General features: G+C 40.3%; 1 protein-coding gene across 6 annotated transcripts in view; it reads right to left on the bottom strand.

The window, feature by feature from the left end:
• POGZ (pogo transposable element derived with ZNF domain) overlaps positions 1-18,099 on the bottom strand; it is a 29,791-nt gene extending 11,692 nt beyond the window's left edge. Inside the window, exons 1-9 of one of the 6 annotated variants that reach the window (XM_068964569.1) lie at positions 17,976-18,099; positions 16,834-16,992; positions 7,788-7,963; positions 6,780-6,888; positions 5,332-5,622; positions 5,033-5,251; positions 2,172-2,278; positions 1,153-1,490; positions 606-760 (exon numbers count right to left, since the gene is read on the bottom strand). In XM_068964569.1, coding sequence (XP_068820670.1) covers positions 606-760; positions 1,153-1,490; positions 2,172-2,278; positions 5,033-5,251; positions 5,332-5,622; positions 6,780-6,888; positions 7,788-7,963; positions 16,834-16,992; positions 17,976-18,099 — 1,678 coding nt within the window. The remainder of the gene's footprint in view (positions 1-605; positions 761-1,152; positions 1,491-2,171; positions 2,279-5,032; positions 5,252-5,331; positions 5,623-6,779; positions 6,889-7,787; positions 7,964-16,833; positions 16,993-17,975) is intronic. The other 5 variants (XM_068964570.1, XM_068964571.1, XM_068964572.1 and 2 more) reach the window with 5 other exon arrangements.
• Between the last annotated feature and the right edge of the window lie 209 nt (positions 18,100-18,308).

Below are 18,308 nucleotides of genomic sequence, written 5' to 3'. Positions count from 1 at the left end.
AAGACCCTGATGCTGGGAGGGATTGGGGGCAGGAGGAGAAGGGGAAGACAGAGGATGAGATAGCTTGGATGGCACCACCGACTTGATGGACATGAGTTTGGGTGAACTCCGGGAGTTGGTGATGGACAGGGAGGCCTGGCGTGCTGCAATTCATGGGGTCGCAAAGAGTTGGACAAGACTGAGCAACTGAACTGAACACTCCAACTCATCTTATATTTCATGAAACTCTTAATGGTAAAGTACTTTATAATATTGTTTTATCCTACATAAAAACTACAACATTACTAACTAAAGTGAAGATCCAAATACAGATGCTTGCTCCTTCTATAAAACAATCTAGGTAGCAAACCCTTAAAATATACCTCTCTACGGTGGACCAATGCCCCTAATATTTGGAATCGAGCACTGAACTCAACTCAAGCTTGAACAGAATAGAAGCCAGGCTTGTAAGAAAACAGAGTAAGTGAAGTGCTGACTATAAACATGCAAAAACCTACCTGACACTGTTACCCACATATGAATAAATATAAAGGGCTCCCCGCTAGTGCCATTCATTGAGTGAAGAACAAAGTACACCCCTAGAGTTAATGAACTTCCAAACTTACTAGTTGATTCATAGGGACTATGAACATTTTCCAAGTGGCACTGGAGCTGGAAAGGAGTGGAAAACTGGCGGTAACAGTGCTGGCAGATAGTATGACCATCCACCTCACCATTCTGCTGATCAAGTTCTACATGATGTTTCATATGGTTCATAAATCTGTAGCACAGCACAAAGGAAAAGTACAGACAACACAAAAATCAGAAGCCTTGGAAACATAACAGCGGAATCACAGAACAAGACTTTACATATGTCCCGCCCCCCACCTTCGCACCCAACTTCCTCTTTTTTGGGACAGTCCTTTGCTCAGCCCAGAAACTAAGAGGGTTCCCGAAACTTATCTGAGAAAGGAGATGCACTGGTCTCACTCTACCCAAAGTTATCTTTTATTTATTACCACAATATCTCCTGTAATATTAGTTATTGATTTGATAACCCTGAGCAAGAGAGGCTATAATCAGGGCCATTCTCCAAACAGAAAAACTGAAACGTGTAAGCAGCTTTCAGCCTTCACTTGTCCAAGGTGAGCTCCAAGGCTCTTCAACACTCACCGAATGTTGTTTTTTAGCCTTTTGGTACAATGTGGGCATCGGAAAGATGTGGCGACCTTAGGGAAGTTTGTGAGCTGGGCTACCGTGCCACCATCCCGGCCATAGTAGAAGTCATCTACTAGCATAATGAGCTTGGTCTGGACGGCATCACCCACATTCTCATTTGGCTCTGGTACTTTGGTAGGTGGTGACAGAGCAGGAATAGGTGTAGAAGAGGGAGTGGAAGCAACAGGAGCTGTTTTCTCAGGGGATGGGGGCTTTGCTGCTGATGGGACACTGGGTTCTGAATCCAGAGATTTTCCTTTCTTCTGGTATTCAACCATTTCTGGGCAACAGTACTATAAAGAAAGAAGATATCTGATCATCCTGGTTCTCCTGGGCTGGGATGCATGCACTCCTCAGGTCCACTAACATTCCTTGCCAACAGTTTGGTTCTAGGTATTCTCACCTAGTTTCCACCCTGCAGTTTTCTACAATGTCCAGGTCTCACTCTTTTTCATGTGTCTGTGTGTGTGTACTTAATATATAGATATATGCCACTCCAAACACCATACTTTGTACTTCTTCCTGTTTTAAATCCTTGAACTACTCACTAGTATAAGCTGGTTCTGGGGTCCCTGGTAGGAAGAAGTCCCAACCTTTGCATCTGGACTAACACCAAAAAATGAAAGGCTTGAGTTGGTAATTGCTTAATAGCTCCTGATTCATCCAATGACACAATAAACAGAAAATGAACTGAGGCCAAAAAGTTCTGATTATCTAACAAACCCGTCCTCCTGTGCAGTTCAAAATCTACCAACTAAGGAATTAAGGTCACATATGCTCTCATCTATTTGAGGGACTTTAAATGTTTCCTATTACATTTTTGAGTTCTTCTAAAACAGGCCAAGAGTATAACCCATTAAAAAGCTTCCAAGTCATTTCAGAGCCCTTGCCTTACACTCTCCCAAGACTACAGGAAGTAAATAGTGAATGGTAGCCATTTATGCTGGATTCCTATCACAGGTGACATCACTTACACACATGTGACCTCTCAAAGCTTCAGTAACACGGAAGTGAGCATTACACTGTGGACATATCTTCCGTCCACCATCCTGGAGGTCAAACACTGGGATGGGCGAGGTCACTAGAAGAAGTGAGAACACGGTAAGATTAGTAAGATCCTAGAAAAAAACTATCAGCCTTTTAGAAAAAAAGGTTATTGAACACTTCATAAGGGGTATAATTAAGGTTGGTAAGCAAGCATGAGAGGTCACTATGAGACACATTCCTTTTACCATTCTTCTAACTTTAGGCTAGGGGTTAGCAAACCACAACTCAGAGACCAAATCCAGCCAGCTGCCAGTTTCTGCTTGGCTAATGAACTAAGAATGGCTTTTAGTGGGTTGCCAAAAAGTTTGTACAAGTTTTTCTGTAAGTTGTTGGGGAAAACTGAATGAACTTCTAGGCCAACCCAATGTTGTTGTTCTGGTTATAAATCATGGTGAAATATACTTCACATAAAATTTCCTCTTAAGCATTTAAAAACGTTTGGTTCAGCTGTTAAGAATGTTCACATTTTCATGCAAGCAATCTCCAACACTCTTTTCATCCCTCAAAATGGACACTCTATGCCCACTGTTAATCCCGCACTGTCCATTCCTCCTAGAACTCTAGCAACCACCACTCTACTTTCTGTGAGTTTGACTGCTCCAGATGCCTCACGTAACTGGCCTCACAGTGTTTGTCCTCTTGTGACTGGCTTATTTAGCATGATGTCCTCAAGGTTCATTCATATTATATCATGTATCAGAATTTCTTTCCTTTTTAAGGCTGAACAATATACCACTTAAGTATTGATGCTTTTGAACTGTGGTGTGGAGAAGACTCTTGAGAGTCCCTTGGACTGCAAGGAGATCCAACCAGTCCATCCTAAAGGAAATCAGTCCTGAATATTCATTGGAAAAGACCCTGAGGCTGGGAAAGACTGAAGGTGGGAGAAGGGGACAACAGAGGATGAGATGGTTGGATGGCATCATCGACTCAATGGACAGGAGTTTGAGCAAGCTTCGGGAGTTGGTGATGGATAGGGAAGCTTGGCATGCTGGACATGAATGAGCGACTGAATATACCACAGTATATATACACACCATATTTTGTTTATCCATTTATCAGTTGATGAACATCTGAGATGCTTCTATCGACAGGCTTTTGTAAATAACGTCGCTGTGAACACGGGGGTACAAGTATCTGTGTGGGTCCCTGGGTGTATATACCCCAAAATGGAATTACTACAACATGTGGTAATTTCATGTCTCATTTTTTGAGGGACCATCATTGCATTTTACATCTCCATCAGCAATGCACAGGGGTTCCACTTTCTTTACATCCTTCACCAACAGTTATTATTTTCTGCCCCCTTTTTTTTTTTTTGGATAAGAGCTATATTAATCGGTATGAAGCAGTATTCTCTGTAGTTTTGGTTTGCATTTTCATGATTAGTGATGTTTAGCATCTTTTTGGTGCTTAATGGCCATTTGTATATCTTCCTTGAGAATTCTCTATTCAGCTCCTTTGCTCATTTTTTAATTAGGTTGTTCTTTTGTTGTTGGTTGAGCTGTAGAAATAGTTTATATATTCTCTATATTAAGCCCTTATCAGATATATGATTTACAAATATTTTCTTCCATGAAAAGTGAGTTACTTTGCCACTCTCTGTAAGCCTAACCCTTGATGCTCTAAAGTTTAAAATTTTGAAGTAGTCTCATTTATCTACTTTTTCTTTTGTTGCCTATGCTTTTGGTGTCATATGCAAGAAATCACTGGCAAATCCAATGTCATGAAGTTCTCCCCCTATGCTTTCTTCTAAGAGTTTTATGGTTTTAGGTCTTTTATTTTGGTATTTAATTCATTGAGTTAGTTTTTGTATATGGTGTATGGTAATGGCCCAACTCCATTTTTCTGCATGTGAATATCCAGTTTTCTCAATACCATTTGTTAAAGGTTCTCGTATTTTTAAAGGGTTCAAATAAAAGCAAAAGAAGTGTAAGATTTTCTGACACATAAAAATAAAATGAAATTCAAAATTCAGAGCCCATAAATAGTTTTAGTGGCACATAGTCATGTCTAGGGCTACTTTTGCACCAAAATGGCACAAAGCAGTTGTGACAGAATCATACTGTACATGAAGCTGAAAATATTTACTATCTGGTCCTTTACAGAAAAGGTTTGCAAGTCCTATTCTAGGACTGAAACTGAAAATGGTTATGCTCATAATCCTTCTATACCTGAAAACCTCTCTACCAAACCTCAACTTTAAAATCGAGTTCAGAAATCCATCTCCTCTTCCCTGAACTATCTTTTTATCCCACTCATCTCTGATCACTCAATCCATTTTATTAGTCTCCAAAGCACAATTAACAGAAAATTCCTTTGGGCTGACTTAGTTACACTTTTCTGGAGAAGGAAATGGCAACCCACTCCAGTGTTCTTGCCCAGAGAATCCTGTGGACAGAGGAGGCTGGTGGGCTGCTGTCCATAGCATCGCCCAGAGTCGGACACGACTGAAGCAACTCAGCATGCATGTGCGCACTGGAGAAGGAAACAGCAACCCACTCCAGTGTTCTTGCCTGGAGAATCCCAGTGACGGGGGAGCCTGGTGGGCCGCCGTCTATGGGGTCACACAGAGTCGAACACGACTGAAGCGACTTAGCAGCAGCAGCAGCAGTTACCCTTTTCACAAGTGGCAATCCCCTTTACCACACTAAAGTTTCTGTGATAACAGACTATAGCAACTATACCCTATTTTCTCTATTTCACAGTATAGACTTCTGATACAATAAATACATTATGCTAATGTTTTTGAATGATTGGCTGCCCAGAGTCTTTCTGATTATCGTACCTTTCATTGAAGACTCAGGCCCGCTGGTTCTTTGAGAGCCATGTGCGGAGCTGTTGTTGGATACCACCACTGGCCCAGGACTCTGGCCCAGGGAAGGGATGGTGTTAAGGGTATTCACCAGTTTGGCCACTTCATTGCTATTTTCACCTGTAACACCAGGTCGCTTCACAGTGACAAAGCTGGCAATGCTCACTGCAGGTGGAGAGGGGAAGGAGGGAGCTTTGTTGACCAAGTGATAATCACCTGTTCTCCAGCCGCCACCCATCCCAGGTCTGCCATCTCCTCTTCCCAAGCCTCACCTAGTTTGGGGTTCTGAGTCTGGCTGGATTGGCCTGGAGGCTGGACAGCAAGGTGCCCCAGTGAGGTCGGCTGTGTGGCAGTGGGCGTGGTGGAAGTGCTGGGAGTGGACTTGGTCGACTGGGACTGGGACTGTGGGACGGTGCTTCGAATGGTCAGAGTGGCTGGGATGACGGTGGTGAAGGTGTTGGTGGTGGGCCGCACAGGCATCGTGGAGCCTGGCCTCACAGGGGTCATCTGAGAGAACACTTGTGGGACGCCAACTGTCGGCTTAACAAACTGGGTACCTGGGGCTTCAAAAGAGAGACAAAGAAAAGCACCAAATCTTGGTTAGTGAGCTCTCCTAAAACACATTCCCTCTGTGTTTACCGGAAATACTGCAATAGGAAAAGATTATTTCCCCAAACTGATAAAAGCAGTTAGCCTCAGTAATCAGCCCTAAAAACATTACAGTGAAAGCAGATTTCCATCAGCTCCTCCCGAAACACCTCAGCACGGTGCCCTTTCTATTCCAAGAGTAAATCATGAATAGCCTCACCTTGGTATTGGAAGAGAATAATGGGTATAGAGTGGGAAGCAGTATGGGTATACATAGGCCAAGAGGCAGAGCTGGTTGTGAAAAAAGTAATCCTCCTTTCTCAGAATACTAAACAGAGTCTTTTATTCTCTTATACAAACTCACATAGAAGACAGACTGTGTGTGGCATTCTACTAAGATGTCCCAAAGGTGAGTCTCCTGGATCAACTATAGACAATTCACTTATAAATATTTAAGAAATATCAGAACTAGATAGGATAAGCTCAGACCTGAAGGCCAAAATCCCAATGGGCTCTGAGAACAATGACAAAAACTTAGGAAGACAAGCTACCTTTACCACAACTAAAATAAAACAGTATTTTTTGTCCCAAAATGTAGTAAACACTGAATATAGAACTGGGGGCAAAATTACAAGATTTTAAAGAATTACCTTTCAATTTAATTTCTTAAAAAAAAAAAACAAACCACTAGTCATTGCAAATATTCATCCTCAAAGAATATGTCATTTGTTTAACTTATATTCCAAATCTATGCTGTAAAATGCAAGCAAAATAAGTTTATAAGTCCACCATGTAAGTAAATAGACTTATTAGGAATATAGAATTTGGGAGTTTGCATTAATAACAGTCTTTCAGGATAACAAACAATAGCTGAATAAAACAGCAGAAACAGAAAAATAACTATAAAAACCCTGTTTTACTACCTTATGAAAGGTGGTAAAAAGTTAAAAAGAAAAATAAAATAACCACCCTGGCCAAAGGTTAGGAAGTTTTTAAAAAATGGGGCTTAAATCAATATGATTTTTATAGTTTCAGAAAGCATACTTTTTAAATGACCTTCCACACTTAGAAACAACAAAAGCAAGTCTTTTGGATGCTGGTTTATTCCAAATGGGTAGACATTTTTCCTTACCTGGGACTAGTGTAATTGGTCTAACCGTTTGGCCTTGCTGTACGTTCAACACAATCCCAACCTGATTCATTGCATTTTGTACAGGCCGGACATTTCTTACAGGAAATCCCTGCATTAAAAAGCAAAATGACCTTTAACATGGAGATCAGCTAACACTAGCAGAGACTGTATTCAGACCTATGTCCAAAAAATTCCCACACTCTCACCTAATGATTCTCTCTCGAATTAGAGCTTTCAAATGACTGAGATGGAGAAAATTTTGGACTTCTGGCAAACTTTTGAGTGACAAATATTAAAACTGGAGACTGAGGTTTGGTGCATATGAACTAAAATGAAAACCTAGTTCTTGTCTTAGGAGAATCTCAGTTTAAAAAAACTCATTCACATACTGACCCTTAGGAATGGGGGAAAAAAACTGACACTAATGGAGTGATTCAACATATAAACAACTGTAGGAAACTGTTCCCAAAGTCTACTTCAAAAGGCCATATGCTCTGGGAAATTTGTAAGACAAGGCAGGAAAAAGCATCTGCCTTTTTATCCCACACCAGCACTGGGTTTTCAACTCCAATTCACATTTATATCAAATAAGTCATCTTCCTTCTCTTTCAAAGATCTCCCTGCACTTCACCAATTTTGCACCTATATTTCTGTAAGTCAACTAACTCACCCCATTTCAAGAAAAATAGCCCAAGCAAAGGGTGAGAACTTTTGAGGACCAAGTGTTAAGGCTTCCTCATGCAAGCTTCCCACTCTCTCCTGCCTAGACCTCAATCAAATTACTTAATAGCCCTCTGGGGGTATAAAGAGGAAATTACCCAGCTGTATGCTATGTTGGGCTTTCTACTAAAGTCAGCATCAAATTAAAAAACTAATACATGAGAAAGCCAGATCAATGGACATAACCTAGAACCATTTCTAATTATGCTGGAGACTCAAGTCAGAGCCTTCAAAGGTTCCCACAGTTCCAGAATTCTACCAGGTCCCAGAATTCAGAGTCCTACTTACCTGTGTAGTGATAAATATTGGCTGTGAGGCTACCGGGGAACTAGTCACATGGTTGGCATTCTGCATGACCTGCACAGGCCTCAATACTGGTTGAGTAACCATTGTGCCAAGACCTGGGGCTGGATTCTGGGTTAGGATGAGTGGCTGTCCACCTTGTTGGACCAAAGAATTGCCAGCTAAAGGGTAAAAGGAAGAAGAAAAAAAGAAAGAAAACACTGTAAGCCACAATTTATAAGCACTGGTGTGCCCTTGTATTAAGATATCCAAGACTCACTCACCTCAGGTTTAATGTCATCAAACTTACCAAATATTTAAGCTTTACCCAAAGCTACAATTAACAAAAAAATACACAGATACAGAAAGTTCACTAAAATCTCCCTCATATATCTTAACTTGTTGTTATTTAATTGCTAAATTGTGTCTAACTCCTTTGCAATCCCATGGACTGTAGCCTGGCAGGCTCCTCTGTCCATGCAATTTCCCAGGCAAGAATACTGGAGTGGGTTGCCATTTCCTTCTCTAGGACATCTTCCTGACACAGGGATCAAACCTGTGTCTCCTGCACTGGCAGGCAGGTTCTTTACCACTGAGCCATCAGGGAAACCCATGTATCTTAACAAGGCATGTCTTAACACACATGGTAAGACTTTTACATGGCTATCACTTTGATGATTTAAGTGACCACATATAACTTCCCCATACCAAATCAGCAAAACCAAGTAACATATAAATTCTTTCTCCATATTTTTACTATGTAAAACCTATTTTATTGGAATGTGATTTGTTGTTAATCTACCTTAAACTTTTTAAGAGGAATATTCATCAACAAACATTAATTCAGCTTCCTAGTGAGCCAAATCTCAGAAATGCAACAGATTCTCTAAATATCCATTGTCTTGTACAGGATGTACAGGTATGGAAACAGAGACTTATGTCATCAGAACTTAGAAAGAAAACACCTGCCAAAACCAATAAATATGGCTTCAGAAGGTTCTTTCATGAATAAATAGTAACAATATCATAAATATTTGAAAACTAAAGTATTTTAAATTCTTTTTCCCATGTGATAAAAGTAACTTTGGAAATGTTTTTAAGTCCTCTATTTGCTGGATGTTCTCAGTTGCTCAGTCATGTCCAACTCTGCGGCTCCTTGGACTGAAGCCCTGGAGAAGGCAATGGCAACCCACTCCAGTACTCTTGCCTGGAAAATCCCATGGACGGAGAAACCTGGTAGGCTGCAGTCCATGGGGTCGCTAAGAGTCAGGCACGACTAAGCAACTTCACTTTCACTTTTCACTTTCATGCACTGGAGAAGGAAATGGCAACCCACTCCAGTGTTCTTGCCTGGAGAGTCCCAGGGATGGAGGAGCCTGGTGGGCTGCCGTCTATGGGGTCACACAGAGTCGGACATGACTGAAGTGACAAGCAGCAGCAGCAGGACTGTAGCCCACCAGGCTCCTCTGTCCATAGGACTGCCCAGGCAAGAATCCTGGCGCAGGTTGCCATTTCTTATTCCAAGGGGTCTTTCCAACCCAGGGATCGAACCCTTGTCTCTTGAGTCTCCTGCATTGGCAGGTGGATTCTTTACCGCTACCTCCACCTGGGAAGCCTCCATTTGCTAAGTTTGGCTAAAAAATCATTAACGCTAAGTTTCCTGATTTACAAAGACTACTCTAAATTCTATTTCAGAGAGCCAGTATGCCTAAATCAAAGATTCAAGCAAAATACTGCACTCTTTTCACTAGAATGGGATGGACTCCTCTGAAGTTTTAAGTTACATGTGACAAATGGTGTTACTAGTTAGCTACAAAGCTAGACCACCGAAGTGGGTATATAGGTGGCTGGCTATTAACAGGCCAACAGTGACTTGTTCTCCCAGAAACTGAGAGACCATCAGTGGACTAGACTCTCACATAGTTACTGGGCCAGCAGACAAGTAATTATAGAAGCTGACAGACAAAAAAATTCCAAGTTCTGTCTATGCTAACTATATGAGTCCTTCTCTCTATATATATGTATTTCAGCCTAAATATTTTATTATGAAAATGTTCAAATATATATAAAAATAGAACACTAAAATAAACCTCCATGTACCTATACTACCTTCAATAATTATCAACTTAAGGCCAACCTTCTTTCATCTGTACCTCACACCCCCCTTACCAGCTCCCATATTATGCTGAAATAAGTATCAGATCATATCATCTATAAATACTTCAATATATACTTCTAAGAAATAAAGATCCTAAAAAAGAGGAAATATAACATCATTATTACTCCTAAAAAATATTATAATTCTGTGACTATAGTGGATAACACAAGATATAATTAAAGTTTGCCAAGAGAACTTAAACATTGTCACTATTCCTATCCCAGCCCCCCAAATGATAAATATGTAGAGTGATGGATATATTAACCAACAGTGAGAATCCTTTCACAACACATACATGTATCAAATCCCCACAATGTACACATTAAGTATCTTACAATTTTGTCAATTATACTCAATAAAGCTAAATACATAATTCTTAGGGGCTTTCCTGGCGGTCCAGTGGTTAGGACTCTACACTTCCACAGAAGGGTGCACAGGTTGGATCCCTGGTCTGGGAACTAAGACCCCACATGCTGTGCAGTGCAGCCACAAATAAACAAAACAATTCTTTGATATTAAATATCCAGTTAAAATTCAAATTGACAATAAATCTCAAAAGACAGGCCTTGTTTCCATGAAATCTATACATATTCTGCTACTATACAGAATGTTAACACAAGCATTTTCTGCAAATATTCTCTGATGTCAGGGTCATGTTTGAATTTTGGTGAATCGTTAGGACCTTTCCAAAAATAAAGTGCAAATAAAGAAGGTTTCTAAGCCTAGACTAGGTTTACAATTCAACTGAAAGCAAAACCAGCATATGGCAAGTCACCCAGAGTAAATATTTATTTAATGAATTCTATAAATTCATTCCAATACAATAATTCCAATTCAAACAAATGAATTGTTTTTAATGATTCCTGCATTCTTATTCTTTCCTAAAAGAAATGCTGACAATTCAAACGTCTTCCAAAGCTCTATTTCCAGAAAATGAAAAAGTCAGTCAGAATCTTGAGGCTTAAAAAAGCCTTTAAAAGAATCATCCAACCAATTCTCTACCTGTAGGTCTGCTCTCAGTTAGGTACCACAGCCTTAAACGGATTAAATAATAGAACATCCAACTGCTTCTCTCAAAACACATTGTTTATTTTACAAATCTGAAGGTCTTGATTTTTTTCATTAAGTTTATTTACATAGCCTTAAACATAAGACGGCTAAATGGAGTTGAAATGGACCAAACAGGAATTGAAAATCGTAATTACAGTAAAAAATTTATAACATTAAATTCACATCATTCACAGCTCAGAATTAAGCAGGTCATTTCATTTCATAATGTTCCTTTCCAATGCATACATACGATCAGCCAGAACTATAGGAATAATTTCTGAATGCTGAGTGATGGATTCTGAAGAATGGCAAAAACAATAGTAAAACATCTTCTGCAATTTTATTCCTAATATTATCTTAAAAAAGAAAAAGCCTTACTGAGATGTAATTCACATACCATACATATTATATCACCCATTTGAAGTGTACAATTTGAAGGCTCTTTAAAGGTGATGGCACCCCACTCCGAGTGTTCTCTTGCCTGGAAAATCCCATGGACGGAGGAGCCTGGTAGGCTGCAGTCCATGGGATCACGAAGAGTCGGACACGACTGAGCGAGTTCACTTCACTTTAGTATATTCCACAGGTTTTATGCAATCATCACCACTATTTAATTCCAGATTTCATCATCCCCAAAAGAAACCTTATACCCATTAGCAGTTATTCCCCATTCTACTTTCCCCAGCCCTGGCAACCAACAATCTTACTTTCTGTTTCTATAGATTTGTCTATTATGGGCATTTCATAATAATGGAGTCATACAATATGTGGTGGCCTTTTTGTATTTGACTTCTTTCAGTCAGCATGTTTCCCAAGGTTCATTCATGCTGTAGTATACACCGCTATTCCACTTCTTTCTATGGCCCAACAATGTTCCGTTCTATGAATAGACCACATTTTGCTTATTCACTCAACATCTTAGGTAGTTTTCACTTCTGGGCTATAATGAATAATGCTGGCATTTCAAGAGTATTTGATAGAAGTCACACAGTTGTATATTTTATACAAAAAAGAAAGCTAGACAAACTCAATCTATTAGTATGTGCTTATCTATGCATGAAAGAAATTTTAAGCCTTTATTTATTTTTGGCTGTGAGACTTACGGGATCTTTCCCAACCAGGGATTGAACTCAGGCCCTTGGCAGTAAAAGCTCGGAGTCCTGAATACTGTACCACCAGAGAACTTCCAGAACTAAAGAATTTTTGGAAGGACACACAAGACATATGTAACTGTAGTAACCAGTCTATATCTTTTTTTTTAAACTATGAACACGGGTCAACATTTTAATTTGAATACTAGAACTTTCTAAAGTAAATAAAATCAATTTTTATATTTCAACAAAATTTTTGCATATAGGCCACAGGAATCAAAGGTCCATTCAAAGAAATTAAGTCATATGATACTCATCTTGGGCCTTGGAACGCTATGATCAAAGGAAAATTTAGCAAAACTGGTTGCTCATAGCACTCTGACAAGATTATTTTGAGAGAAACATAGGAAAGGAGTATAATGCAGTGGGAAGGCCACAAGTTTCGAGTCTAAATAATTCAAATCCAGTTTAGTCACTTACTATTTGACTCTCTACACCTTGGTCTCCACATCTGTAAACATGAAAAAATCTTCAGCAGTTCCTCATCTTTATATATATATGAGGGTCACTAATTACATGCTGAAAAAGAATTCTAGGGATTTTCCATGTAATAAAAAATTTTTTTTGATATCCAAAGATTGACTGGTGAGGCCATGTGTAGAGCAATCTCTTATGGCATATTTTAAATGCCTGTCCCAGGAATCTCACTTTATATGACAGATATGCTTTCATAGTAGGCACAGATATGATGCCTGAGAATGTTCATCCTAACACTGTTTATAATCACAAAAAATGGGATTGTAATAAATGTCTAAAAATATGGAAGGTAAATGGTTATATCCAAAAGTAAGAATACCAGGTTCACTTCTACTGGAAATGTAAGATACAACATGTCTAGATGGGCATTTCAGGAAAAATACTGATCAAAATTCTTAAAAACTGTGATAACCTCTGATACAATTTGACATTTAGAAGTGTATTCTCAGAACTAAGGATATGAGAAAACACAGATGTTTACAAAAACTCTACTACGGCTGATTTGTCTGTTTTCTTCTGCCTCATCCTGATTTAAAAGCAAAATCTAGAAAACCTGCAAAAGTGTTTGGTGGCTTATCTAGGAATACTACGAAAACAATGCTGTTATTTTTGGTGAAGAAAATAAATTTTGTATAGTTTATTTCAGTGTAAATAAAATGTGAATTTTGTGTAAAGTTCAGATTTTTGGGGGGGTGGGGATGAAACATATTCTTGTGGTAAATTCTCTTTTCAAAAATATTTATCATCTTCAAAATTGAAGACAAGTTCTTTTTTTTTCTTTCCTTTTTTTGGTATATGGTTTACTACTTTGGGGAATAAAAAAGCCAGTTAAATTGGGAAATTATTAAGATTTATCTAACTTTTAAAATATTACATGCTATATGACCCCTGATATAAATTGTTAATTGACTATGTCAAAGTCTTTGACTGTGTGGATCACAATAAACTGTGGAAAATTCTGAAAGAGATGGGAATACCAGATCACCTGACCTGCCTCTTGAGAAACCTATATGCAGGTCAGGAAGCAACAGTTAGAACTGGACACGGAACAACAGACTGGTTCCAAATAGGAAAAGTGTTAGGACCGAACAGGCGCCATGACAGGCTTCAGGGGTCCAAGGTAGGCCTAAGTCTCCTTTACAGAGGGGCTGAGTTATTGCCAAGGAGGAGCTGAGATCATCCTCTGCAGGCGCCAGGACTCGACCAATCAGTATACTCCCTGTAGCCTGGTTCAAGCTTATCAGGACAAGGACGAACCCCCCACCCCCCCACCCCGAGAAAGCCCGCGCGCGTGAAAATCTAGCCAATTAGCAGATGCTAAGGAGCCCTTGCAACCAATCCGCCCCTGCCAACGCCCTGTCTCTGTCTTCACCCTATAAACACTGCTGTAACTCAGGGCTCGGGCCCTCGTTCCACTCCATTGCATTGGATGAAACTTGGGTCCTGGCTCGAGCTAGCAATAAAATTCCCTTTTTGCGTTTGCATTGCTGTGGATGTCTTGTTCTCTCAGTTCTGGGGATTGGGACCTTGGGCATAACAAAAGGAGTACATCAAGGCTGTATATTGTCACCCTGCTTATTTAACTTCTATTCAGAGTACATCATGAGACACGCTGGGCTGGAAGCAGCACAAGCTGGAATCAAGACTGCTGGGAGAAATATCAGTAATCTCAGATATGTAGATGACACCACCCTTATGGCAGAAAGTGAAGAGGAACTAAAAAGCCTCTTGAAGAAAGTGAAAGAGGAGAGTGAAAAAGGTGGCTTAAAGCTCAACGTTCAGAAAACTAAGATCATGGCATCTGGTCCCATCACTTCATGGGAAAGAGATGGGGAAACAGTGGAAATAGTGGCAGACTTTGTTTTTTGGGGCTCCAAAATCACTGCAGATGGTGACTGCAGCCATGAAATTAAAAGATGCTTATTCCTTGGAAGGAAAGTTATGACCAACATAGATAGCATATTCAAAAGCAGAGACGTTACTTTGCCAACAAAGGTCCGTCTAGTCAAGGCTATGGTTTTTCCAGTGGTCATGTATGGATGTGAGAGTTGGACTGTGAAGAAAGGTGAGCGCTGAAGAATTGATGCTTTTGAACTGTGGTGTTGGAGAAGACTCTTGAGAGTCCCTTGGACTGCAAGGAGATCCTACCAGTCCATTCTAAAGGAGAAGTCCTGGGTGTTCTGCTGGAAGCCAGCGTGAGGAATTCCACCCGTGACAAAGTCATGAGGCAGAGATCTGATGGGCAGGGTCGAGTCAGATCTCAGGTTTTCCTCCTGGCATTTCCTGAGCACGTACCCCCCAAAATAAGAATCTGCCTGCTTTTCCACTCTTCTGACATTCTCTGGAAAAAGTCAATTCAGGGCTTTAGTCTTCTACATTTGAAAGAGTGTTTCAACCCAAAAACCCCTCTGATGGCTTTCTAGCCTGCCTGCAGGACTCGTACAGCTGTGCATGTGATTGTTTGAGGCCTCCTGACCGCAGGAGGCACAGGAAACTTAAAACATCCTAGGAATGTAGGGGCTTCCGAGGAGTCAAAATCATTAGAATAGGACTGATTAAAAGTTTCATTTATTGAGCCAATACTTGCTGCCAAATTTTCATATCCTTTATTTTTAGATATAGTTGGTATATAGAAAAACAAGTAGTAGACCTGGTATTAGCAACATTAGATCTTTGAGTTAAGTACCTTCTTTGTTATAACCCACTGCGCCTTTGTTCTACAGAGATGTAACCTAAGTGCTTTAAGGAGATGCAGATTAAAGAAAAACATTTGAGGGCAAACAAGATTAACATTCTTTAAGAAAGACAGCCAAAAAAGTGTTACAAGCCTCCTGGCCAGAAGATAATGTAAATCACCTGAGACCTTTTGTATACAAAAAAGATATACAGAAAGGGTCTGGACTGCTGCCCCTGCATAACTCTGTATCTTCCATTACGTAAAATTTAGGGTATATAAACACCTTTTAAATAATAAAGTTGGAGGGGGTTTTTGCACAAGCCTGGCCTCCCCCATGTCGATTTCTTGCTCTCTCCCTCTCCTTTTCAGGCTGATCCCTTGGAACGTGGAGGCTCACTGTGTCTAACTACTGGTCCTGGCTTCTAAGATCCGTAAGAGAGAGAGCCCAAGGCGGGGCACTCTCCGATATTCAAACGGGCGCCGGCGGGCTAACGTAGACGGTGCAAGTTCCTTCTCCGGAACTTTATTGGTTTTCCATGTAAGCCAAGCTAATCAGCCTCTTTTCTCCACTCAATTTTCCTACTACACTATTTCTTCCTGATCTAATCTTATATTAATAAATAAATAAGTCTTTCCTCGCCAACGCCGTCCCCGCTTCGAATTCCCTGGATACACCAGGGCTGGACCCCGGCAGTGTTCATTGAAAGGACTGATGCTGAGGCTGAAACTCCAGTACTTTGGCCACCTCATGCGAAGAGTTGACTCATTGGAAAAGACCCTGATGCTGGGAGGGACTGGGGGGCAGGAGGAGAAGGGGACGACAGAGGATGAGATGGCTGGATGGCACCACTGACTCGATGGACGTGAGTCTGAGTGAACTCCAGGAGTTGGTGATGGACAGGGAGGCCTGCATGCTCCGATTCATGGGGTCGCAAAGAGTCGGACACGACTGAGCAACTGAACTGAACTGAATGTAAATGAATGAATATAGCAAAAAAAAGAAAATAGGAAATGAAACAGAAGCCAATACTATGTAACTTCACTAGTCAATAAACTCACTAAAAAAACAAAAAAAAACACCACTACTCTTTCACCATTTCCTTCAGGTAGACAACAACCCTATCCTATTTTCCACACCTAGGAACCAATGACCAAATGATGCTGCCGAAGAAAATATCGAACAAAACTACTCTGGGAGAATTCTTACCAGGCTAGTGGGGCTCTTCTAATTAAAAACAAACAAACCCGTCCCCTTCATATCTCCTTAACAGTTAGGAATTTGGGGGTCACATTTTCTTTCCTAGAAATTATCAGTAATAAGACAGCTGCCCTCTGACTTGAAACACCAGCATCGATTCAGCACTAACTCAGAAGGAACACCACCACTTACTTCCATATCAGAGAATCAGGACTACACTCACTCCAACATCAGCAGAACCACATCAGTACCTAAAACTGAACAGGTACAGCTAATCTTAAGACCTCTTTTAGTCTCTCAACCCTCTAGCCCAGGAAGAATTTCCCAGCAGTCCCACTTACCATTGTTGTTGGCAATGAGTGTGACAAGAGTCTTCTTTGTACTGTCGCTGTTCTGTGCCCCGCTGCTACTAACGGTGGTAGATGTAGAGAGATGCCCAGCGACAGAAGCATGGGCAGCGATGGGCACTGGAGCCGAGACAGGCTGCTGGCTCACAGAAACTGTGGGGAAGGGGAGGCACAGTCACTTGGAGACAGGGACAGATGACACTGAAGGACACTTTCCTAATCTTTCATCTTACTGCAGGTCTCTATAGCCAGAAAGTTTCCTGCTTTATTCGTAAATCTGACTGGTTATCTGATTTCTCCTCCTATGGGTCCCTCACACCACAAATTAGACACAATGCCTTCTTTATTGTCTCAGATTTCCTGGTGAATTAAGTTAGATTACAAGCTCACTGAACCAGATTTCACTATTTTGCTTATAGAGCACAAGCAAACCTCTAGAACTCAAAAGGCTTATTATCACCACTACTGGTATTCATAACTGTGCATTAGTAAGCTCTCCACAAGACCACGAACTGTCCTGTTTCAAACCAATGCCATCTTCAGTTCTCAAGGCAGGAAAGATTTAAAAAAAAAAAAAAAAAAAAAAAGAGCAACAGATACAATTCAGGAGAAAAAGAACTACCACCCACTTTATGAATTTAGGGCAATCTAGAATTTGACCCTGCAACCGCACCTTTTTGAAAAAGAAGCTACAAGCCTAAGTTTGTAAACTGTCCCTGAAGGCAGACACAAAGCAAATTCTGCTCAGCTCACAAAGGAAACCAAGTTCAAATAAAACAAACCAAAAAATCCCTCAAGACTATGGGAACCTGTTTCTCACTGGGTATATAAATGAACACTAACACACACCACTTGTTCACACATCATTTCGTAAGAGAACTGCTTGCTTACGTGTTTGATAAATATTGGTGAACCCAACTCTCAATGTTTTTAATTTATTAAATATAGTGTTTCTAGCTTTGTGTATAAGGAAAACCAAAGCATTTACAGACCAGAGAACGGGGGAAAAGGTCGTACCAGTGCCACAGAGAAGCAACCCTGAATTCTTAAAGTTTTGCACCTCATACTTTCTTAACAAAACCGCCATTCAATTCAGTCAATATAACAACAATCTAAGATCAAAGAGTTTTTGTTACCTGTAGTAGTTTTATCCACTGAATTATAATCCTCAACTACAGAATCCTCAATGACATCACTGATTTTCTGCCACGGCTCCAACTCCTCCTCCTCACATTCCATAAACAGGTCGGTGTCCGCCATGCTACAAGAAAAGAGATTAAATTAAGATACTGACCTCACAATGGGAGAAATAGTTTTATACAAAATATGGAATCAGACTCTGAAGCTATTGGTAACCTACACCATTGCGCTTCCTCTACCATTTCCCCTAACCTCCTCCATTTCCAAGGTTCCAGAATGATAACTTTTATTCTTAAAAAAAAATTAGTGTGGAAGACTCCACAGCAAAT

Source organism: Capricornis sumatraensis, chromosome 2 (genome assembly GCF_032405125.1).
Source record: "Capricornis sumatraensis isolate serow.1 chromosome 2, serow.2, whole genome shotgun sequence".
Classification (NCBI taxonomy): domain Eukaryota; kingdom Metazoa; phylum Chordata; class Mammalia; order Artiodactyla; family Bovidae; genus Capricornis; species Capricornis sumatraensis.
This window is presented reverse-complemented; position numbering and strand designations above follow the sequence as displayed.